Source organism: Pongo pygmaeus, chromosome 15 (genome assembly GCF_028885625.2).
Source record: "Pongo pygmaeus isolate AG05252 chromosome 15, NHGRI_mPonPyg2-v2.0_pri, whole genome shotgun sequence".
In the NCBI taxonomy this organism is placed as follows: Eukaryota; Metazoa; Chordata; class Mammalia; order Primates; family Hominidae; genus Pongo; species Pongo pygmaeus.
This window is the reverse complement of record NC_072388.2, coordinates 76,471,376-76,497,466: the sequence shown is the minus strand read 5'-3', so window position 1 is coordinate 76,497,466 and position 26,091 is coordinate 76,471,376. Positions and strand designations below refer to the sequence as shown.

The following is a 26,091-nucleotide window of genomic DNA, read 5'->3' as shown; positions in this document are numbered from 1 at the left end:
GTGCTCCCTGCCTGCCCCAGCCTTCTGTTGGGTTTGCATTGTGCTCACAGTTTCAAAAACAGTGGGGTTGTCATGGGAGCCCATGGGAATAGCAGGTCACCTTGCCCTTGGACACAAATCTATCATGAGTGAACAGGGAGACCGGAAGGAAAAAAGTTGTGCCAGTGTGGGGTACTACAAAGCATTGTATTTTTCAATTTTTAAACTATGAAGTTGCCTTTTCTGGGTCTTTGTAGTCAGAAAAAAATCATATGGTGAATTTTGATGCAGGTAAGAATCTGTGGTGTGGTGGAAATGGTGAACCATAAAGACAGAGGCCTGGGTCTGAATATTTCTCTGCTTACTTTGTTAGACCTCAGGAAAAACATTTAACCTCCCAGTTTCCTTGTCAGTAAAGTAGAGATAAATATGCCCAGCTTGTAAGATTGTAGTAAGGGTTTAAAAAGTAATATATGTCCATGCTACAATGTGGGTGCACCTTAAAAACATTATGGTAAGTGCAAAAAGTTAGTCACAAAAAGTCACATGTTCCATGTTTTAAAATATGTGCTATTTAGAATAAGCATAGAAACAGAAAGTAGATTAGTAGCTGCCGGAGGCGGAGGGGATAGGGAAATGGAAAGTGAATGCTAATGGGTATGAGGTTTCCTTTCAGGGTTATGGAAATGTTCTAAAATTAGTGGTAAAAGTGGCACAACTCTGGATATACTAAAAACCACTAAATTGTACTTTAAAATGGTGAATTCTGTGGTATGTGGCTTATATTCCAATGAAGCTGTTACTTTTAAACATTGACTGCAGTGTTAGGGAAAAAATAATGTATGTCAGGTATTTGTATATGGCACAGAGGAGGTGCTCATAAATGTTCTTAATTTTGCTTCCCAACTCAATATTGAGAGTCTTAAAGAATGGTTTTGCTGGGCATAGTGGCTCACACCTGTAATCCCAGCACTTTGAGAGGCTGAAGTGGGAGGATTACTTGAGCCCAGGAGTTCAATACCAGCCTGGGCAACATAGTGAGACTTCATCTCTACAAAAAAGTAAAAAAATTAGCTGGGTGTGGTGGCACATGCCTGTAGTCCCAAGTATGGGGGAGGCTGAGATGAGAGGATTGCTTGAGCCTGGGAGATCAAGGATGCAGTGAGCCATGATTACACCACTGCATTCCAGCCTGGGCAACAGAGCAAGACCCTATCACAGAAAAAAAAGGTCATTCTTTTAATACTTGATTGCCTTTTAGAGAGAACTCATTTTCAGTGACTTTTAATCAGCTTTGATAGATTTTTTTTTTTTGAGACCAAGCCTCACTCCATTGCCAGGCCGGAGTTCAGTGGCACAATCTTGGCTCACTGCAACCTCTGCCTCCTGGGATCAAGCGATTCTCCTGCCTCAGCCTCCCAAGTAGCTGGGGCTACAGGCGCTTGCCACCATGCCCAGCTAATTTTTTGTATTTTTAGTAGAGACAGGGTTTCACCGTGTTGGCCAGGATGGTCTCGATCTCTTGACCTCATGATCCGCCCGCCTCGGCCTCCCAAAGTGCTGGGATTACAGATGTGAGCCACTGCACCCGGCCAGGTTTGATAGATTTTTATCTCAAATTTTACCTTTTTATTAATGGGACCAGGCTCACTTTGGAGAGTTCGTTGTTTTTTAGTAAGCTTTGTGGCTGTAAACCAAAGGTTAGAAAAATAATACTCTGGTAGATCATTTAAGTACAATATATTTGTGCTTTTGGTTTTTTTAGTACAATTTTTAATATTTTTGAGATAAAACTGTTTTATAGCCACATTTGTGTCTCCCTAATTTGTTCTGGTACATAAGCTTCTTGTGTGTGCATTTTAAAGATTTGGTGAAATTAAAAGATATCAGAGAATAGGGATATACAATTAAGTTTTTTTGAAATCCTTGTAAATGACAGAGTTTTACTTTATTCAGTGAGATGTCATTGGCATTTTAATAAAATACCTTGTAAATTTCTATTTCACATTTATATCATTTTATACATTTCTGCATATCTGGAGGAAGTTCTAATGCTCTTAAAGTTGATGTTAGAGAACTGTTATTTAGGGGTGGAAGGATGGGCTTTACAGGCACAGAGAGCTGCGGATGACCTTTTCTGTGATTCTTGGAATTAAATCATTATATCTAAAAAGCAATCCAAACACCTTGTTTAATTCAGCCTTGTTCATTTATTTTTAACTTTTTTTTTTTTTTTTAAGACAGAGCCTCACTGTGTCCCCCAGGCTGGAGTGCAATGGCGCAATCTCAGCTCACTGCAACCTCCGCCTCCTAGGTTCAAGCTATTCTCCTGCCTCAGCCTCCTGAGTAGCTGGGATTATAGGTGCCCGCCTCCACGCACAACTGATTTTTGTATTTTTAGTAGAGATGTATTTTCACCATGTTGGTCAGGCCAGTCTTGAACTCCTGACCTCAGTAGATCCACCCACCTTGGCCTCCCAAAGTGCTGGGATTACAGGCATGAGCCACCATGCACGGCCATATTTCTAACTTTAAATGATACATTCTCCAAATTTAGAGGGGTTGTTTTAAAACTAGTTTTTCTCCTATGTTGTTCCATGTTTAAAAAACAAAACCAAACCTAAGAACTTTGCCATGTTTCTGACCCAGTTGTTGCCAGCGGTATGCTTCAACCATGTTGGTTGACCTTGTATCTCAGATTAGTGTCCCTATTCCAGTGCCATTGAAGCGAGGAGTCCTCTAGAACTTAGAAGGAAAGGACTGACATTGCCAGTGAATGCAAGAATTGTCTCTACTTATCTGCCTCTGTGAACTCCCCAGGAGCTGATAGACTACCTGCGAACACATTCTCATAGTGCAGTGTATGCCACGTCATTGTCACCTCCTGTAGTGGAGCAGATCATCACCTCCATGAAGTGCATCATGGGGCAGGATGGCACCAGCCTTGGTAAGTCTTTCTTTTCTTGAAACATGGCATAAGTCCACCTAGCAGCCAAACGTGCTGTTTTTCTTGAGCTTTTTTCCTGAAATAGTCAGGTTTACTAATAGGCAGAGCTGGCTGGTGTGTGGTTTCCATGGACACTTTTTTAGTGTGTTTGATACATATGCCATGAGAATGACCCTGGCTCACTTCCTGTGGAATTTTCTTGTTTATAGATGGGAGGCTTTACTCTTACTATCCTACCTCTTAACTCAGAGGTAATATACCTTCGAGGTTTTTCTTGAATTACATAATTTTATGTGAAGGTATAATTCACTGTTAGAGTGATGTTTCATTAACAGCATAGTTAAGAGCTGCTGTTTTCATAAATTAGTATTCCTGATTTAATGCCTTTTTAAAGAGTTTCTAATTTCATATACGGTAGATAATAAATGACATCCTGAATCTGTTTATTTTGTGTTTGATGGGATTTGTAGTCCCAACTAGATGCCTTGATTTAAACATACTACTGTGAACAGTAAAGTTCAGTGTTCACTTTCTGACATTTGACTTTTATTCTGCAACACCAGAGGGCAGTATTGACTGCAGAACAGTGGTACTAAAAGGGGAGCAACTGGATGTCTGTCTTTAAAAAATGATTTTCATTGCATGTATGAGACAATAATTTCACTTGTCGCTTTTTTTTTTTTTTTTTTTTTTTGAGACGGAGTCTCGCTCTGTCACCCAGGCTGGAGTGCAGTGGTGCGATCTTGGCTCACTGCAAGCTCTGCCCCTGGGTTCACACCATTCTGCCTCAGCCTCCTGAGTAGCTGGGACTACAGGCACCCGCCACCACGCCTGGCTAATTTTTTTGTATTTTTAGTAGAGACGGGATTTCACTGCATTAGCCAGGATGGTCTCGATCTCCTGACCTCGTGATCTGCCTGCCTCGGGCTCCCAAAGTTCTGGGATTACAGGCATGAGCCACCGTGCCCGGCCCACTTGTCACTTTTTTAATGCTTGTAAAGTCAGTTTGGCATTTGTAAAAGATTTCACATTATCAGCCATGAGCTCTCCACTCTACAGTTATGTAATACTTTATTGTAAGATTGATTTGGCTTGCATCGAATAAAGTGGCACATCTGATTTTGATTGGTTTAAGACTGTTTTCTTTCTTTTTTTTTTTTTTTTTTGCTTTTTGTTTTTGAGACAGAGTCTCCCAGGCTGGAGTGTAGTGGTGCGATCTCAGCTCACAGCAACCTCCGCTTCCCAGGTTCACATGATTCTCCTGTTTCAGCCTCCCGAGTAGCTGGGACCACAGGAGTCTGCCACCGCACCTGGCCATTTTTTTTGTATTTTTTGTAGAGATGGGGTTTCACCATGTTGCCCAGGCTGGTCTTGAACCCCTGGGCTCAAGCAATCTGCCTGCCTTGGCCTTCCAAAGTGCTGGAATTACAGGTGTGAGCCACCACGTCCAGCTGACTGTTTTCTTTTCTTTTCTTTTCCTTTCCTTTTCTTTTTTTTGAGATGGAGTTTTGCTCTTGTTGCTCAGGCTGGAGTGCAATGGCATGATCTCGGCTCACCACAATCTCTGCCTCCCAGGTTCAAGCGATTCTCCTGCCTCAGCCTTCCCGAGTAGCTGGGATTACAGGCATGTGCCACCACGCCCGGCTAATTTTGTATGTTTAGTAGAGACCGGGTTTCTCCATGTTGGTCAGGCTGGTCTCGAACTCCCGACCTTAGGTGACCTGCCTGCCTTGACATCCCAAAGTGCTGGGATTACAGGCGTAAGCCACCGCGCCCAGTCCCCTGTTTTCTTAAATCAGAATTTTACCGTAACATTTTTTCTGATCTGTGCTAGATCATTGTTATCTCTAATGAGAGATTTTTGGAAATAGTGAAATGTGATCATTTTCAGTTTTGTGAATTAATTCCTTGAAGAAGTTGTTTTATTAATGTTGCAAACACATAGTGGAGCCTGTGAATAGCTCCCTGTTAATAACAGCTATATCTCCTCTCCTTCTGATGTGGTGTTAGTGGAAACAGTGTGTGTGAATCTGAGAGACAGACATATATACACACATATGTATACATACAGCTAGCATTTCTCTAGGTACTTCACATAGGCACACTTACCTTACTGATTCAGCACACAGGCTTAGGTGACTAGGAAATGGGTAAGAGCTATCAAAGTTAACATTGGATAATTTATTTGCCCTGTTCTAGAACATGGATCTGTGTGACACGTTGCCCCCAGATAAATGACTTATCTGTACTAAATGATGAAATCTGGGCTGTGCTAGTAGTGAGAAAATGAAACGTGGTAATTATATATAGGCTTTGGATCAGCACAAGTTTTCTAGTTTTTGCCTCTAGCCACCCCCAAAGCTTAGTGGTGTGACACAACAGCCATCTGATTATGTGCACAGATGCCACAGGTCAAGAATTTGGTCAGGGCACAGCAAGGATGACTTGTCTTTGCTTCGTTGTCTGGGGCTGGCCTGGAAGACTCAAGTGTCTGGAAAGACTGAGATGGTTGGTGGTTGGGATCATCTGGAGGCTTCTCCACTCACATGTCACCTGGGCTGGAGTGACTTGGAGCCAGGGTCAGCTGAGGCTGTTGACCAGAGCACCTTCATGCATGTATCTTTTCAATGTGGCTTAGGTTCCTCATGACATCGTGACTGTGTACCCAGAAAGGATGCTTCAGAGAGCAAGCATTCCAAAGAACCTGGTGGAAACCCCATGACCTTTTCTGACCTGTTGTTAACAAGCAGGTCACTAAGGCCATCCCAGATTGAAGGGGCGGGGAACTAGATTTCACCTCCCCGATGGAGGCCTGTCAAAGAATTTGTGGCTGTTTTTTTTTTTTTTTTTTGAGATGGCGTCTCAAAAATAAGGGGAAGTACCATGCTCTTTTAAACAACCAGATCTTGGGAGAACTCAGAGCGAGAACTCACTCATTACCCAAGGATGGCAGCGAGCCATTCACGAGGGATCCTCCCCATGAGCCACACACCTCCCACCAGGCCCCACCTCCATCACTGGGGACCACATTCCATCCTGAGACGGACAAACATCCAAACCATGTCAGGGAATATATTACGTTTATCATTAAAACTTTGTTATTGTTGGATTCCAGAGTACATTAAGCACCTGGTATTGAAAGTAAGGCTTAAACATGTATATGAGGTTGCTTATTGTTAAATGTTTTCATCTTTTTGTGTGAAGAAATGTTGCTCTTTGGTGAGAGTACAGAGCCTTCAGAAAAGCTGCAGCATGCAAGGGAAGGTGAGATCCAGTTTCCACACGACTTTGTGAGCACTCCTTTCCCCTTCCTCCCAACTTTTTCTGCATTTTCCCTCCAGTTTCTATCCTTTTCCCAAGGAAGAACAGGACATATGACTAGGTTGACAGATATTGAAAGGCAACTTCACTAGGATCCCAGGTGAGATAATAATGAATGGGAATTGTGCTGCCAGGATGCCTGTACCTGGAGTGGGAATACTGAGCACAGGCCAGGGAGGAGAAAAAATGAGGCCCAGGAAATTCCGTTAAATTCCACTAGACATTTGAAATTCTAACTTTTACTTTACACATCACTAATCCATGTCCACTAATGGAAATTTAGCTGTAATATCTACATACGAATCAAGGCAAAATGTTTGACCAAATCAACTAAAATTTTGCTTTTCCATTTTCCAGAGCTGTGCTTTGATGTATTTTATTTCTGTCCAAAGATGTAGTTAATAATAATATGCATAGCATCCAGCTTAGTGTGTGACATCTAGGATCCTTTCAGTAAATTTATTGAATGACTGAATGAATGCACGCATGATTGGAAATACCAGAAAATCAGTGGGTTCTTCAAGTACTTTATTGTAACATTGCTTGAATAGTTGAATGTTAAGCCAGAATGACCAAATTATGGAACCAAATTAACTAGATAGGTACATTTTAATAGATAAATTTTTAAATAATGTCAGAACACTTTATAGAGTTTTGTACTTCTTTGTTTTGAAAGGAACTGGGCCCTTGCAGGCATCTACTGATGTAGGAGAAAGAAGACTACCCTGAGCAGATTGAGGTTTAATTAAAACTAGGTTTGGCTCATTTGAATTAATTCCAGTAATAGACTTGTTAATGAGGTGTTAAATGAGCACCTTGAGAATACCAGGGAACTGTCAAAAACTAATCTAAGAGAACTGAGACCCTTTAAAAAAAAAAAAAAAAAAAAAAGACGTTCCAGGACAATGCGGTGGCACATGCCTGGAGTCCCAGCTACTCAGGAGGCTGAGGCAGGAGGGTCACTTGAGCCCAAGAGTCCTGGGCTGTAGCACACTGTGCCAGAGATGTGTCTGCACCAAGTTCAGCCATCAGTATGATGACCTCCCAGAAGTAGGGGACCACCAGGTTGCCTAAGGAGGGGTGAATTGGCCCAGGTTTTAAACGAACAGGTTGAAACTTCCCTGTTGATCAGTAGTGGGATTATGCCTGTGAATAGCCACTGCACTCCAGCCTGGGCAACATAACGAGACCTTGTCTCTTTAAAAAAAAAAAAAAAAAAAAAAAAATCCAAGATTCCCATGCAGAAGGGTTAGAAATGTTGAAAAAACGGAGCCTTGCCGGGAGGGGGTCATAAAGAGAGACTTTCCTGCCTGTCTTCAGGGCTGACAGCATTTAACCCTCCTGTCAAGCACCATGCTTCCTGAGCCCAAGAACGTTTGGGTGTTGACTTTCTTCTTTGTTGTGCTTTAAAGTAATTTATTTCACTATTAGAAATTCATCGAAATAAAAATTAAGTTTTCTGGTAAGCACAGTTTTGTTCTTACCCACAGTACAGTTTAGCAGTTTATCTGATGCTGGGAATCAGACTCGCTTCCTCCTGTTTTGTGACTTTCTGCCTAGAATGCTGTTGTTTGGAAAAAAAAAAAAAATGTTTCAGCCGGGCGCGATGGCTCACACCTGTAATCCCAGCACTTTGGGAGGCCAAGGCAGGCGGATCACTTGAGGTCGGGAATTCAAGACCAGTCTGACCAACATGGAGAAACCCTGTCTCTAATAAAAATATGAAAATTAGCTGGGCCTGGTGGCGCATGCCTGTAATCCCAGCACTTTGGGAGGCCAAGGCAGGCAGATCACCTGAGGTCAGGAATTCAAGACCAGCCTGACCAACATGGAGAAACCCTGTCTCTAATAAAAATACGAAAATTAGCTGGGCATGGTGGCGCATGCCTGTAATCCCAGCTACTTGGGAGGCTGAGGCAGGAGAATCACTTGAACCCAGGAGGTTGCAGTGAGCTGAGATCGCGCCATTGCACTCCAACCTGGGCAACAAGAGCAAAACTCCATCTCCAAAAAAAAAAAAAAATAGTGTTTTACCATTTGTTAAACACTTATCAAGCAACAAGCAACTACTCTACATTGTGGTAGATGTGCTGTGTGGGAGATGCAGAGTTGAACAATAGGTGATCTTTGCCTTTGAAAAAACAGTCCAGTGGTAGGGGTAAGATTCCTGGGAAGAACTAGTCTCAGAGCCACAGATAAATTCTTCCTTTGTTCAGCTTGTCTTTTCTCAATTTCCTCCTCCATTCTCTTCTACAGCCTCCTCCTTCACTCACTCCCATTCCCCTAAAACCTTAAACTTCCTTAAACCAGCTAATTTTTTGAAGCAAACTCATATTTTAGATTTCTTATATAATAACTTTCTATATAAATGAAATTTTTCTGTGGATACTGTCACTCTAGTAAATTATCAGCAATCAAGGAAAAAGATTTTCCTTTTTTAAAGTAGCTTCTTGATTATTGAGCACAAAAGGCCTTTTAGCCAATGGCTTAAGCCTTCTGAAATCAGCAAGCAATATGACCACCTTACAGGTGGAGAAATTTGAGCTCACGTATGGGACAAGTTTTCTCAATATCTTGTCTCCAACTAGAATGTAGCTTTTCCAACTCCATCTGCTTCTACTTCTGAGGTTGCGTGATGATAGTTAGCATTTTATTAAAACAGACTATTTTATAATCTGTTTCTAATTTTCTGCTAATTTTTCAAAGTTTAATTGTGAGTAATCAGCCCAACAAATGAAAGCTCTTTTGGGCATTTGCCTCCCTGTTTTCTCTCCATGGATCAGTAGCCCTTTCCCCACCTTTCTGCTTCAGAAATGGATTCTGAATACTCAAGAGCTTTTGCAACATGGTGTGTCTGTTTTTTCTTCTACTGCTATCTTTTTCTTCCAAATCCAAATGCTATTAAAAGTTTCTTGCAACAAGAGCATTCTCTCCTTTTGTGTCTTGTTTCAGAGTTAGTTTGAAGCTAGCAATTAGGATGCCCAGTGTCTGTTGTTTGTTGAAGAATAATTCTAACTTTCTAAACCTTCACATGATTGGAATTGCTTTTCTCCCCCCAGAATTATGTCTGAGGGCTTTATTTTTCATCAAATAGACTTGATCCTAGCTGTTCCCCAACTTTATAGCAGATACTTAATATGTATAAACAAGTGACCTGATAGATGGAATCTGCTCAAAGTAAGAACCTGATACCCGGCCGGGCACGATGGCTCACGCCTGTAATCCCAGCACTTTGGGAAGCTGAGGCGGGTGGATCACCCGAAGTCAGGAGTTTGAGACCAGCCTGACCAACATGGCGAAACCCTGTCTCTACTGAAAATACAAGAAAATTTAGCCAGGCATGGTGGCACATGCCTGCAATCCCAGCTACTTGGGAGGCTGATGCAGGGGACTGGCTTGAACCTGGGAGGTGGAGATTGCAGGGAGCCGAGATCACGCCATTGCACTGCAGCCTGGGAGACAAGAGTGAAACTCCATCTCAAAAAAAAAAGTGCCCGATACCCTTCTAAGAGCTTGCCAGATTTGAAAGCTTTCCAAAAAGGAATTGATTTTTTTAAAATTGTCATCTATAGTTTTTCTAATTATCTAAATATTTTATTTGTATCTATCTCCCTGCTATCTACTTTGGCAGTAGAAAGAGGTGTTAAAGAAAAATTATTCCTGGCACTTGTGAAACATAAGGCAGACTTCCTTCAAGGGGGCCATGGTAATAAGCATAGGGATGACTGCAATGGGGTCTTCCAGTGGGGGAGAGAGGGTGGGCTGCAGTCTGACTCCAATAAGGACAGATGAGGATTTACAGCCAAGGAACAGCGTGGGAGTGAGTAGATAGAAAAATACTAAGAGGAAACATCAGGGGTAAGGGGGTGCTTGCCTTCAGCATTCTTGTTGAAGGCAGGCCAGGGTGATAAGATAACAGGGGTAGTCACGTAGGGGATTTTCTCTAATCTGACTTAGCAGGATTATTGCTCAAACTGGATTCTACAAGAATGGAGAAGCAGGCCCAACATCAGGACTTTATCAGAAAGGACTCCAAGAGGAGCCTGACTCAAGTTTGGTCAAAGGAGAGAGTCTTTGTCAGAGGTTCAGAATGACCTCATTAACATGAACTCTTTAAGCCCCTGTTCTCAAACTTTGTCCATGGACCACTTGCATCAGAGGTACTTTTAGTACAGTGGTTCATACCTTGTTTACACATAGAAAAGCTTAAAAAAAATAGTGCCAGTGTTAGAGACCTTCTGTAGACGCATTGAATATCTCGAGGCGAGGCCTCCCTGCCTTGTCATGGTGTTATTTAAAAGCACCCCAGATGCTTCTCATGTAAGGCCCCAGTTCAGAACCACTGCTGCTTGTTAAAAATGAAGATTCTAGTTTGTTCCATCCACACTACTGAGTCTTGGTGGATGAGGCCCTAGAATATGCATTGAAAAGAAAACCTTAGGCTGGATATGGTAACCCTGACATTTTGGGATGTAATCGTAACACTTTGGGAGGCTGAAGCTGGAGGATCACTTGAGGTCAGGAGTTTGAGACCAGTCTGGGTGACATAGTGTAAGCCTCTGTCTCTACAAAAAATTCTAAAAATTAGCCAAGTGTGGTGGTGGACGTCTGTAATCCTAGCTACTTGGGAGGCCAAGGCCGGGGAATTGCACAAACCCAGCTATGATCACACCACTGCATTCCAGCTTGGATGAGAGAGGGAAACCCTATCTCTAGAAAATAAAAAAGAGGATTGTCTTTTTGACAATCCTCTTTTTTTTCTTTTAACTTGTTTATCTCAGAGAGAACCAAAGCAGCTCTACTGATTGATGGTAATTGAAAAAGGAAAAGAAACTGGAAGTCAAGATATAAATGAGGGAAATGTTTGGCTTGTAAGACAGGCATTTGCTAGCAGAGCTAAGTTGCCATTTTTGGTTGTTTCTGGAACTCTAAATGCCTGGGATGCTGACACTCCCTTCCGAACAGCTGATGATTCTGGCTGATTGAATCAGTGGCATAGGTCGAGAAGTTAGAAACCAGTTAGGTGCAGGAGGAAAACAGAACTAAGGATTCAGAGATCTGTGGTCATGGTTCCTAAGGCTAGTTGGAATTAGTTATTTTTGTTTTACTTTTTTTGGAGGGGCTACTTGTATTTTTATAACCTATTAATCCTCAAATTATTTAGTACATAACCTACAAATGGCCTTGCCCACTCTAAAGTTGTTAAAATGTTTAGTATTAATCATTTTGTAAAACTCCGATTGTCTTATTATATTGCCTTCTACCTCTAAAACTGTTAACTTAAATCCAAGCCAAGCCTTTACCAGAGATTACCTTTATTTGCTAGCTGTCTTCATCTGTGGGTAGATACATTACTACAGTGTTCATGTTCCTTATCTCTTTGTCTCAGAGTAGCCTGTGATATGTTCCAGCCCCAACAGAGGACAGTAGAATAGTCCATTAAGACTTTCTGAGGCCAAGATGGGCGGATCACTCGAGATCAAGAGTTGGAGACCAGCCTGGCCAACATAGTAGTGAAACCCTGTCTCTACTAAAAATACAAAAATTAGCCGGGTGTGGTGGTGCACGCCTGTAGTCCCAGCTACTCAGGCGGCTGAGGCGGAAAATCACTGGAACCCAGGAGGTGGAGGTTGCAGTGAACTGAGATTGTGCCACTGCACTCCAGCTCAGGCAACAGAGTGAGACTTGGTCTCAAAAACAAACAAACAAAAGACTTTGTCCTGCCCGTGGGTTGGCACCCGTTAAAACTCAGTTCCTTGATTTTTCGCAGGCACTTGGCCTCTTTTCTGCCTTTTGTGGAGGGCCCTCTGTTTCTGGCCGTGCATTAGCAACCATTCTTTTAAACTTCTGATTATATTGAATCAGCAACTTTAAGCTTGCCCCTGCTGCTTGTCATACATTCTGTGGCAGTCCTCAGGAAATCCTAGTTTTTGGCATTGAAATGAATTAAAGGATTAAGTCACAAGAGGGTGGGGGTGATAAACCATGCTTTTAAGAGGAATTTACTGTGCAGTACTTGGTGTTAGCAAAAGCAGTTCTAGTTCTTACAGGGAGATAGGAAACCAAGGGGCTGCTTTAGAACAGCATCCCTAGGATATGAAGACGCAGATCTGTCTGCTTTGATGTTCTTTAGCTTGACAGTGGCCCCGGCTGAGCACTTTGATATTTGTCACCAGTCTAGCAAAATAGGGGTTGTGTCTTGGAGATGGTAAACCTAGTTCCCATTATTTTGCTTCAGTGTTAGAAAATTACTGAACTCTTGCTTCCTGGAAGTCCCTTATAAATCTCCCTTTTACAAGACTGTTCTCTGGGGCACGAAAATGCCTTTGCTTGTAAAGAGCCTGTTGAAGGTCCATTTATTTTCCTTTTCTTAACAGAAAGATTTTCCAGTGCCATTTGGTTAGGACTTACGGGGAACATGTTGTTAAAATCTGTCTGTCCTGTCTGTTAGCTAATATTTCTTTTATTTTCATTTTGAGCTTTTAGATAAGATTCTTTATCTTTCTCTGAGATAATGTGAAAAAAAAAACACAAAAGAAATAAATTCAAATACCAGTATACTCTGGTTTTTAAAAATATCTTCACTGACTTTTTTTCTTTACATGCTCTACTCTCCCTCTCACCCTGCTTCCTTCTTCACTTTTCACTTGGTTCTTTAAGCTATTCTTTGTGGGTTTTTCTTGTTTGTTTTTTGGTTTTTTTTTTTTTTTTTTTTTTTGGACACAGAGTCTGTCTCACTCTGTTGCCCAGGCTGGAGTGCAGTGGCACAATCTTGGCTCACTGCAACCTCCGCCTCCCAGGTTCAAACCATTCTCATGCCTCAGCCTCCTGAGTAGCTGGGACTACAGGCGCGTGCCACTATGCCTGGCTACTCTTTGTATTTTTAGTAGAGACGGGGTTTCTCCATGTTGGCCAGGCTGGTGTCGAACTCCTGACCTCTGGTGATCCACCCACCTTGGCCTCCCAAAGCACTGGGATTACAGTCTTGAGCCACTGCACCTGGCCTAGATATTCTTAGATATATTCATGATGCATCCCATCTAGATACTTGTGATGAGTATATAATTTACTGATGTGGAAAGTGTTGTGACAAGAGTTTAAAGTGTTATCTGCTGCCTTCTCCCCCCACTTTAGAACTATTCAAAGAAAGTGACCATTGATCATTTTAAAAGATGAGCGAAGGAAAGACTGCTTCTTTTTTAAAAAAGAAAATGTGATGACTTACTGTAAGAACGCATTTCCACATGGACCCCCCCCCCTTCTAAATGGGTGTATATTCAGATCATCCAGTCTGTGTGCACAGAGTCCTTGCATTTCCAAGTTCAAAATAGTAATTTAAATGAAAGTAGGCCATCATAAGGCATTGCTAGGAAGAGGTTACTCTTGATAGAAGAATGTGCTGCTTTTGGTAAGAATTAGTTTGTTATTTATGTTTAAACTTTGTAGGCCGGGCCTGGTGGTTCAAACCTGTAATCCTACCATTTTGGGAGGCAAAGGCGGGTGGATCACTTGAGCCCAGGAGTTCGAGACCAGCTTGGGCAACATGGTGAAACCCTGTCTCTACAAAAAAATAAAATACAAAAATTAGCCAGGCGTGGTGGCTCATGCGTTATAGTCCCAGCTACTTGAGGTGCTGAGACAGGAGGATCACTTGAGCCTGGCAGGCGGAGACTGCAGTGAGCTGAGATCACACCACTCTAGCCTGGGTGACAGAGTGAGTCCCTGACTCAAAATAAATAAATAAATAAATAAAATGTTTTGCAAACATACCTTCTGAGTACAGTTACACTTTGCCTTATTCTTAGATTTTACATGTTACACATATTTTTGGTTCTGTGAACAGATTATATATGGCACATTTGTAATTATAAACTACTTCTGCAACTAAACATGCGTTATATCACTCATTTCCCCTCTCAGTGGAACTGGTATATATGGACTTATGCCAGAATTAAATGTTAGCAATGAGAGAAATCTACCTTTAAAATAATAAAATGTGCTGGGTGCGGTGGCTCACGCCTATAATCCCAGCACTTTGGGAGTCTAAGGCGGGTGATCGCTTGAGGTCAGGAGTTCGAGACCAGCCTGGACAACATAGCGAAACCCCATCTCTACTAAAAATACAAAAATTAGCCAGGTGTGGTGGCGGCCGTCTGTAGTCCCAGCTACTCGGGAGGCTGAGGCAAGAGAATCACTTGAACCCGGGAAGCAGAGGTTGCAGTAAGCCAAGATCACACCACTGCACTCCAGCCTGGGCGACTGAGCAAGACTCCGTCTCAAAAAATTTTAAAAATTAAAAAATAAAAGTAAAAATAAATAAAATGTATTTCAAAATCAAATGGAGACCATTTCTTGATGATCTGGGCTGCTGTGCCTTCCTCTTCCCACATATGCACAGCTAATTGAGAATGTGTTAAATTTGTTTTATTAGCAGATAAGAACTCTGTCCGTTATATTTTTTTTTATGTTTGAGGCCTTTTAAGGCATATTATTCCTTTATTGCTATCTGATCTTCAAAACATATCCAGAAGACCTTCTTATTACTTTTTTTTTTTTTTTTTGAGACAGAGTTTCGCTCTTGTTGCCCAGGCTGGCAGGCTGGAGTGTGATGGCACGACCTCTGCTCCCTGCAACCTCCGCCTCCCAGGTTCAAGCGATTCTCCTGCCTCAGCCTCCCGAGTAGCTGGGATTACAGGCATGTGTCACCACACCCGGCTAATTTTGTATTTTTAGTAGAGATGGGGTTTCTTCATGTTGGTCAGGCTGGTCTAGAACTCCCAACCTCAGGTGATCCGCCTGCCTCAGCTTCCCAAAGTGCCAGGATTATAGGCGTGAGCCACCTTGCCCGGCTTGATTGTGTTTTTTTATTAGTTCAAGCCACAATAAGAAGTTTATTCAGTCAGCAATCTGTTTTTGACTACTTAACCACGTGCCAGCTACAAAAAAATAACATATAGCTTCAAAAGCCTCTTAAGGGGCTGGGCATGGTGGCTCATGCCTGTAATCCCAGCACTTCGGAAGGCCGAGGCTGGCAGATCACTTGAGGTTAGGAGTTTGAGACCAGCCTGGCCAACATGACAAAACCCCATCTCTACTAAAAATACAAAAATTAGCCAGACATGGTGGCAGGCACCTGTAATCCCAGCTACTTGAGAGGCTGTGGCAGGAGGATCACTTCAGCCCAGGAGCCAGAGGTTGCGATGAGCCAAGATCACACCACTGTACTCCAGGCTGGGCAACACGAGACCCCATCTCCAAAAAAAAAAATTTAAAAAAGCCTCTTAAGGTAAAATTTTCATTTTTTTGAATTCTCAGAATAAACAACAGTTTCTTAGTGTTAGATTACAATTGTTTCTTAATACCAACCACTTAGATCCTTCTACTTTTTTTATTAATTTTTTCTCTTTTTGGTATCTGAGTGGGCCTTAGAGTTAGAAAAAAACTGTCTCCTGTTGGCTTGCCTTTTCTCTTTTTCCTCAAGGTCTTTAATATCTCCCTAGAAGATAAAAAGGATATATGCCCATTTGTTTCTGTTTTTTCCCAATTTGATGATAGAAGAATAGGCCTTAAAATATTATAGGTCTTGTTATAGGTAAAATAACAAAAATAGAAAATAATAATAATATAAATGATCTTACATATGTAAATATAAAATAAGTTTTTAAAGACCATGTGTTTAAGCATTTCATTAAGTGCTTTAATGGAGTATCCCATTTTCTTAAAACAACCTTATCTAGTAGGTAGTTATCATCATCATCATCATCGCCATTGCCATTCCCATTTTGCAAATGAAGAAACCAAACTCAGACGTTAAGTGACTTGTCCGTAGCCATACAGCTACTAGATGCTCAAGCCAGGATACAAACGTAGATAGTCTGACTTCAGAAGTTTATATACCACAGGCTGGGGACGGTGGCTCATGCCTGCAATCCCAGCACTTTGGGAGGCTGAGGCAGGTGGATCATCTGAGGTCAGGAGTTTGAGACCAGCCTGAGCAACATGGCGAAACCCCATCTCTACTAAAAATACAAAAATTAGCCAGATGTGGTCACGCATGCCTGTAATCCCAGCTACTTGGGAGGCTGAGGCACAAGAATAGTTTGAACCCCGGAGGCAGAGGTAGCATTGAGCCAAGATCAAGCCACTGCACTCCAGCCTGGGCAACAGAGCAAGACTCTGTCTCAAAAAAAAAAGTTTATATAGAACCAAATTAAAGCTAATAATAAGTGAAATTCAGGAAGATGGTGGAATTATTAGTTCTCTCTTTCTTTCTGAGACCTGCATTACTGCTTTGATGTATGACGTCCAAAATGACTTATTATTTCAAGTTTAAAATGTCTTCCATGCAAGCATATTTCTATGCCTATTCTAGATTATTAGATGTGAGAATAAAATTAGCTCAGGTAGAGACAGGGTCCCATCCCCATTATGATGGGGTGTGCATGAGTGGTAGTTTTCAGAAAAGGAGGGTGTCTGCTTGCCATCTTGAACACTCAGATTTGCAAAGGTGATTTGCTTCACCTGGATGATAATTACTGGGTGATGTGATGGTAGAGGTACTGTCAATTGGAGAATAAAGGAAAACCTCAAAAGCTTTGGAAAGTTCATAGCATCGTAGAGGGTAAAATATATGAAGCTTGTTTATAAACTGTAAATCAGAGCATTAGAGAATGAAGTGATTATATGTTAGTAAACTCATGTGTCCTTGTGTTATGTGTTAAAATTAATAAGAGTGTGCACAGGAAATAGAAAGTGGAGAACTGGAAACAACAAGGGAAGTAAGATAGTCGTTCATTTCATTTTTCAAAGTTAAGGCTAAGCTGAAGGGTCGGAACATGTTGTATGGAAGATAAGAACAGCATGATTTTAAAAGAAGAATACATGAACCAGTGAAATAACAGTGGCCATTTATTATCTGCTTACCATGTAGTTAGCACTGTTTTAACTGCTTTTCATTAAATTCTCAGAACAAGTATTAAATGTTAGACATTATTTTCCCTCTTTCACAAAAGGAGGAAACTGAGAGGTTAAGGAAACAAAGAGGTTAAGTTGCTTACCCAAGGACACATAGTTACTAGTGTTGGAGCCAGTTTGAACTCAGGGATCCAATTCCAGAATGCTTTTTGTGTACTAGATATTTATTAATGTATTAGATGATTGTTTGCCTTAATATAATTGAATATATAGGTCATTTTGCTTTGTAATTTAAATTAGTTTGAATACATAACGTGTTTTCATTTTCCCAGCGTATTTCAACTTGGCTTATCTGCTCAGTATTCTTGGGGGAGGTACTAGGGAAAAAAATGTAACAGTATTTGTCCTCAGAGTTTGCAGTTTGTTCTGGCAACACTAGACCACACATAAACGGCATAAGTACAGTAACAGGAACTTATAAACAAGAGCAAATTAATGAATTACAGAGTAGAGACATGTCTTAAAATGTGCCATAGGGAATCTTTCCATAACATTTTTTTAAATTTTTTTGCTTCTGCCCTTTATCTTTCATAGCGCTCTTTGGTTCCTTTGGGGTTTTTAAAGATAAGAAGTACATAGGCCAGGTGCAGTGGCTCACGTCTATAATCCCAGCACTTTGTGAAGCTGAGGCGGGGTGGCTCACGAGGTCAGGAGTTCATCAGCCTCGCCAAGATGGTGAAACCCCGTCTCTACCAAAATTACAAAAATTAGCTGGGTGTGGTGGCAGGTACCTGTAGTCCCAGCTACTCAGGAGGCTGAGGCAGGAGAATCACTTGAACACGGGAGGGCCGAGATTGCACCATTGCACTACAGTCTGGGCGACAGAGCGAGACTTCGTCTCAAAAAAAAAGAAAAAAGGAAATACATAGACATTGGTATAAAATAACAAAAACAAAATTAAAATTTAAAAATTGCTTGTATTTACTGATTTGCATGATTTTCATCTAAACTGCAGAAAATTGTCCATAGGAGTTTTTACTAGTAGTATTTTATCTTTACCACTGATCTAATGGTAGAAAAAGAAATAGAGCTCTAAGAGAGGTTTTTTTTTCTTCTTCTTTTTAAAAGTTATCACTTGTCTTTTGTTTACATAGAAAAGTATGGCTTTGGAATAAATTATGTTACTTGACCCACCACCCACAAAAGTTTTGCTTAAACCCAGCCTATAGGCTGGAAGGACTAGGATGAAAAGGGGGATTACTAATGGGTACTGGTTTCTTTTTGAGTGATGAAAATATTCTAACATTTATTGTCATGAGAGGTGCAGAACTCTATACTAAAAAACATTTAACTGTGTGCTTTAAATGAGTGAATTTTATGGCATTGATATATATCTCAATAAAGCTATTTAAAAAATCACCTGGTGATGTGAATCCATTGGTCAAAAATAAAGAGAAAAAAAAAAAACAAAAAATACCTGACCTACAGTGAGCAAACAGTGTCACCTATAATAAATAACTTCAAAACTTTTTTATTGTGGTAAATATATATAACAAAATTAACCATTTTTAGGTACAATTCAGTGGCATTACATACATCCAGTGCTGTGCAACCATCATCACTATCCATTTATAGAACCTTTTCATCATCTCAGAAAATAATTTTGAATATTCTAGTTCAAGTTTGGAAGCAGTAGTCCTGACCTACTGCATTTCAAAATCTAGGCTCTAGAAATACTTGCTCCACCAAAATTGAGTTGTATCTCCACAGTTTTTAGCCTTTTTGCTGGTTTCCCCTCAAACCAACTTTTTCTTTTGTGTTTCCTATCTCAGGTAATGGCATCACTATTCATGAAGTTGTCCAAACAAGAAATCCCTATCATCGTTTCTCTCCTTTATCCCCTGTATTTTAGTCACCAGTGCCTATGGATCATGCCTCCTTAATATCTTTGAACTTGTCTACTTCTCCATATTTCATTATTATTTACTTGACTTAGATTTCTGTCCACTTTCACCTGGTTTTAATAGCCAGCCAGTCATAATAGTAGAGGAATCAGTCAAGCAAAAATGCTTTGGAAGAATTAAATAAGCAATGCTGAACAGCAGGAATTGTAGATATCCGTGCAGAGAGTTCCAGTAAAATTTTATGAGTCCCTGACCCCTTTTCTAAGCAGTCTGGTCCATGTTGGTCTCATTCCTCATATGCAGGATTCATTCATTCATTAAATATTTGTTTCATACCTTGTTTGTAACACTTCTGTCTGCCTTCTAAATGTATCCTCAGTCCACTTTCTACCACTTGCTACCGTGTTCATCCAAGCCACCATCTTCCCTCTTGTGGTGTCTCTGCTTCCCTCTTTGCATCTATTCTAAATATAGATAGCTCTCAGTGTGATCCTGATGGGAGATCATATGTATCTTCTGTTTAAGAACCCTCCCCGAGGGCCTTCTCATCCCGCCTAAAGTCAGTGAAGACCTGTGGGCCCTTGGGATCTATCCGTCTGTTGACCTCCTCTATCCCACTCTTCCCCTCACTCACTGTTCCATATTTCTTTCATATGCTGGGTGTGCTTTTTGCTTCTGGGCCTTGGCAGTTTATAGAAAATAGCACTTGGGGCTGGGTGTGGTGGCTCACAGCTGTAATCCTAGCACTTTGGAAGGCTGAGCCGGGCAGATCACCTGAGATTGGGAGTTCGAGACCAGTCTGACCAACATGGAGAAACCCTGTCTCTACTGAAAATACAAGATTAGCCAGGTGTGGTGGCGCATGCCTGTAATCCCAGCTACTCGGGAGGCTGAGGCAGGAGAATCGCTTGAACCTGGGAGGCGGAGGGTTGCAGTGAGCCAAGATGGCGCCATTGCACTCCAGCCTGGGCAACAAAAGCGAAATTCCATCTCAAAAAAAAAAGAAAGAAATAGCACTTGGCTGCATCAGGTCTTTCCTGAAACAGTTCTTCAGTGAGTATTAATTTTGTTTGTTGTCCATCTCCCACACTGGAATGTAAGCTGCATAAAGGCAGGAGTTTTGTCTGTTTCATTTGCTGCAGTATGTCCAGGGTCTAGAGCAATATCTGATGCATCATGAGTGCTCAGCATGTGTTTTTTTAATGACATCTGATTCCCTAGTGCACAATATGTTCTCCCCTTTGTGTAGTCTTCTGGTGAGATTTTTGCCTTCAGTGAAATCAATTTCTATCTCCTCTATGTTTAGCATATGCATGTATATATATATATATATATATATACTGAAATACGTGAAATGTTTATTATTTAATTTTATATACTAGATTTCTGTGTTAAAAATTTTTTATATCATAAAGTTAGACTGCCCTGAGGCTTCAGAAATGTTAGTAGCCTCCTAATTTGACTTCTTTAGTGTTTAAGTTTCTTGCAGAAATCCTGAAACATATCCACAACCACTGTATGTATAGTTTCTTTTAACACTTATTTGGTGAATTTATCAATATGAATTTGTCATCTTTCTCAAAATGAGCACTTTTTAAAAATTGGTAATATTGAATTTGATGAAACCTATTATTTATATGGAGTAAATAATATGAAGTGGAACAAATTTACGTGTTCCCTTTGAGACTTTTTATAGATATGCATTTGTGTGTATGTGTGTATGTGTGTATGTGTGTGAGAGAGAAAGAGAGAGAGAGATGATAGGGTCTCACTCTGTTGTCCAGGCTATAGTGCAGCGGCATGCTCTCAGCTCACTGCAACCTCTACCACCCAGGCTCAAGCAGTCCTCCCACCTCAGCCTCCCAAGTAGCTGGGACCACAGGCGTGTGTCACCACGCCTGGCTAATTTTTGTATTTTTTGTAAAGACGGGGTTTTGCCATGTTGCCCAGGCTGGTCTTGAACTCCTGAGCTCAAGGGATCCTCCCGCCTCGGCCTCCCAAAAGTGCTGGGATTACAGGCATGAGCCACTGCGCCCAGCCCATATTTATTCTAAAAGAAAGAAGTAGAGGTTATAATGGGAATTCAAAATTCAGTTGGCACCAGCAAACCCCAGAGACTTAGGAATATTTTTTGTTACTTTTGCTATCAAATCTAAACGTTCATTTGCCCAACCTACTTCCCCTTTCTTGAAAGAAGTAAAAATTACTTTTGGAAATTTCCTGAATAAATGGAGTCAGGAATCCCAGCAGTTCTTACTGTTAAAGGACATGCTTGCACACATAAAGAATGGTCTGTTTACCTAAGGTTTATTTAGCTCAGGAACATTGTAAGCCCTGGTACAAGTCCAGCCTTCCCGAAACTGTCTGCTTGCCTGCTCATCTTCGCCCCTTTTAAAATGAAGTCAAAACATTCTAATTTGGTAAAGGTGTTAGGTCCTGAGAAATTATTACTTTGTCAATATTACCATATTTGCTTTTCAGAATTTCAGATTCCAGTCATCCTAGAGAGCATATTATTTCTACAAAAACTGTTTTAGGAGGATTTTGTTATACATTGCTGTTATACTCACACAGAGACATTTGCTTTTGTGTGTGTGTGTGTGTGTGTGACGGAGTTTTGCTCTTGTCACCCATGCTAGAGTGCAATGGCACAATCTTGGCTCACTGCAACCTCTGCCTCCTGAGTTCAAGCAATTCTTCTGACTCAGCCTCCCAAGTAGCTGGAACTCCAGGCATGCACCACCATGCCCAGCTAATTTTTGTATTTTTTTAGTAGAGACAGGGTTTCACCATGTTGGTCAGGCTGGTCTCAAACTCTGAACCGCAGGTGATCTGCCCACCTTGGCCTCCCAAAGTGCTGGGTTACAGGCGTGAGCCACTGTGCCCAGCTGACATTTAAATTTTTTAATCTGAAACTGACGTTTTCTGTTAACATGAAGCATTTGTTCATGCTTTGCTACTATGGTGGTGTCATTTTAACTTTTTCTTTGCTGAATAATTTTGTACTCCATTGTATCCTCATAATTTCAATTATATTGTCCCATAGCCCTCCAAAAAGGCAGTCAGAATCAGATTTTTTATTTTATTTATTTATTTATTTATTTTTATTTTTATTTTTTGAGACAGAGTCTTGCTCTGTTGCCCAGACTGGAGTGCAGTGGCACTATCTCGGCTCACTGCAAGCTCCGCCTCCCGGGTTCACACCGTTCTCCTGCCTCAGCCTCCCGAGTAGCTGGGACTACAGGCGCCCGCCACCACACCCAGCTAATTTTTTGTATTTTTAGCAGAGAAGGGCTTTCACCGTGTTAGCCAGGATGGTCTCCATCTCCTGACCTCGTGATCCACCTGCCTTGGCCTCCCAAAGTGCTGGGTTTACAGGTGTGAGCCACTGCACCCAGCCCAGAATCAGATTTTTATATTAAGTTACTAATTTTTGTGCCAGCCGTCCATCAGCCTCCCCATCTTGGCAGGGTATGCAGAAGAAAAACCTAATAGTAAAATATCTAGGGAAAATGTCTTCATGAGAATTAAAGCAAATGCACAGATAAAAAACGAATATTTTTATTACCAGGATTTTCTATTCTGTGTATTCATTCACATGAGCATTTAAAGAGAGAAAGGGAAAGAAAGGAATGCCAGCTTTCATTTCTTACCTCAGGACATTTAAGTTTGAAGGGCTATTTTCCAAACACTTACTCTGTCTTAGAAATTCCTGGAATACGCAGCACCAAAAATTTCAGTATTTTTCCAGATTTGTCTTAAAACCAAAGGTTAAGAGGAGAGTTCCTGAGCCCACACCTGTAATATTTAGATGGTTCTGTTTTGTTGTTGTTGTTGTTTTTAAGTAAAAGGGGTATTATTAAATAGTAGTTGGCTCTATTTAAAATCATGAATAGAGAGATGAGAAATTTAACCTCAATTCCATTTGTGTTTAACTTTGGGTGGTTTTCCAAGTATTTTAAATTTTATTTTTATTCTTATTGAAGTATTGACATTCATACAATGAAGTGTACAGATCTTAGACATACAGTTTTCATAAATAAATATACTCATCTAATCACCCAGATTGCAGTATAAAACATTCCAGGCCGGGTGCAGTGGCTCACGCCTGTAATCCCAGCACTTTGGGAGGCCAAGGCGAGCAGATCACCTGAGGTTGGGAGTTCAAGACCAGCCTGACCAACATGGAGAAACCCCGTCTCTACTAAAAATACAAGATTAGCCGGGCATGGTGGCACATGCCTTAATCCCAGCTACTCAGGAGGCTGAGGGAGGAGAATCCTTTAAACCTGGGAGGTGGAGGTTGCGGTGGACCGAGATCGTGCCATTGTACTCCAGCCTGGGCAACAAGAGCAAAACTCCATCACAAAAAAAAAAAAAAAAAAAAAAAGAAGAAGAAGAAAGTCACGGTCCCCATGGTCCCTGTGAAGAAATAACTTTCAGGGCTTATGGAAGAGAACAGTCAACCAGGAAGAGTACCATCTTCCTGAGAAGCATATGGAATAGTTTAGGGTATTTTTGGTCACAGACTACGTTGCTGTGGCACTGTTGGCATGCACAGCCCAGAGGCTAGTGCTGCTCAATGTTGTGCAAGGCACTAAACAGCCTAAACAACGAAGAACTGTTCTGCCCCAAATGCCAACAACAGTCTTACACTGGAAATGGTTGACTGAAATTTTGCAGGGGGCCCCCTTTGGAAGATGCAGGATGGCAGAAATCCTAGATTAAAATGGGAAAGGAGAATGCAGGATGGAAGGAAATCTGTGGGCACCACCTCTTTCCCTGGGATGCTGCACGATGCAGTAGAGCCGGAGAGTGAAGGAGAAGCAGTGTGATGTGGCAGAGGCAGTGTTAGGGAAGAATTCACAGTAGGTAGATAAGTCTCAACAGGGTGGGCCAATGTGCATTGTTGATTATTTGTAATGAAACAAAGTTACTCACTTATTCCTTTTCTAAATTCCTATGTTAAGTACTTAACATTCCCTTTTAGTCAGTCCTAGCAATACAGGAGCTAGAGTACATCATTGAGTCATGGTTAAGAGTCCAGTCTTTGAAACCAGAAGAACCAAGAGGTCAAGTCTTGGTCTCTCTGTTTTAAGATATGTAACCTCACTGGGCATCAGTTTAGTTTCTTAGCTGTAACATAACTCTTAAATATGCCTTGCTTCTAAAAGGGAGAGGTGGAAAAGCCCACTAAGTCTGTTCTTCCTCTCAGAAGTTACTTATATGGTGTATTGAAAGATCTTGTGGTTTAGGCTGGTGGCTCACATCTGTAATACCAGCACTTTGGGAGGCCAAGGTGGGTGGATCACTTGAGGTCAGGAATTTGAGACCAGCCTGGCCAACGTGATGAAACCCTGCCTCTACTAAAAATACAAAAATTAGCCAAACCTGGTGGCGGGCACCTATAATCCCAGCTACTCAGGAGGCTGAGGCACGAGCATCGCTTGAACACGGGAGGTGGAGGTTGCAGTGAGCTGAGATCATGCCACTGCACTCCAGCCTGGGCAGCAGAGCAAGACTCCATCTCAAAATAAATAAATAAATAAAATTTAAAAAAAAAAAGATCCTGTGGTTTAAATGTTGAGCGTGATGGAAATTTGAAATGTTTTTAGCCCAGGTTTGCTTATCTTTTTTTGAAAGCGTTACCTGATTTCATCTGAGATTTTCTACTGTGCACACTATTTGGAATTCTTGGAAATGATGTAATAACAATAGTCACTCCTGTCTCCTCCTCCACATAAGTCCAAGATACCTCCAGCTGAGATGAGATTAAGCTGTTGTTCTAACATGTGGAGTTAGCTGTAGCACCATAAATGCAAGAGAGTGCTTAGTTAATTTAAATTAATATAAATCAACATATTCTGTGTTTATGATAGACTATAAGGTATTATCTTATCAGGAGATAAGGCAGGCTAGTAGTTGACTTGGTAATATTTAGAGATGTAGTAACCAAAGCAAAATGTAATATTCCCCTGCTTCGAAATTGCTTTACTGGGCCGGGCAAGGTGGCTCATGCCTGTAATCCCAGCACTTTGGGGGGCCAAGGCAGGTGAATCATATTAGCCCAGGAGTTTGAGACCAGCCTGGCCAACATGGTGAAACCCCATCTCTACTAAAAATACAAAAATGAGCCATGCATGGTGGTGCACATCTGTAAGCCCAGCTACTTGGGAGGCTGAGGCACAAGAATCTCTTGAATCCAGGAGGTGGAGGTTGCAGTGGGCCAAGATTGCACCACTGCACTCCAGCCTGGGTGACAGAGTGACTCTTGTCTCAAAAAAAAGAAATTGCTTTCCTGGAAAAAGTGAAAAAAACACATTAATTGGGCCCAGCACTGTGCTTTCTATTTTCTTTACTCACTTTGCTTAAAGGGAGTCAGTACTAAGCTTCCATAATTACTTTGGTAATAGCTTTTGAAAACGTAGTTTGCTGTGACTTATCTGATGTTATAAACACTTGTGTAAGAGGACTTTAAGATATAAGTTCCAGTTTTAGATTTCAATAGAGACACACTCACAACACAGGCAAAGTAAATATCAAGGGTATGTAAGTTTATTTCTGTCAGTGGAGAACATACTTTGTCATGTCCTGGTTTAAACTGTCCTAGAAAAGGCATATTTGTGTTAAAAAAAAAAAAAAAAAACAGTTTTCAAAGAGAAGCATCACAGGAATGAAATGTGTTCCTTCTCTCTCTATAGTATAATCCAACCAAAGTAAAATATGAGAAAAGGTATACTTCCAAATAACAAAAATAAGGCTGTGCACGGTGACTCACACCTGTAATCCCAGCATTTTGGGAGGCTGAGGGAGGTGGATCACTTGAGGTCAGAAGTTCAAGACCAGCCTGGCCAACATGGTGAAACCCTGTCTCTACTAAAAATACAAAAAAATTAGCCGGGCGTGGTGGCGGGCGCCTGTAAGCTCAGCTACTTGGGAGGCTGAGGCAGGAGAATTTCTTGAACCCGGGAGGCAGAGGTTACAATGAGCCAAGATTGCACCATTGCATACCAGCCTGGGCGACAA

General features: G+C 41.3%; 1 protein-coding gene across 1 annotated transcript in view; it reads left to right on the top strand.

The window, feature by feature from the left end:
• The window catches only part of SPTLC2 (serine palmitoyltransferase long chain base subunit 2), a 105,710-nt gene that overhangs the window by 62,247 nt on the left and 17,372 nt on the right, over window positions 1-26,091 (top strand). The window contains exon 9 of the mRNA XM_054448640.2: window positions 2,800-2,926. Within this exon, the coding sequence (XP_054304615.1) occupies window positions 2,800-2,926 (127 nt within the window). The remainder of the gene's footprint in view (window positions 1-2,799; window positions 2,927-26,091) is intronic.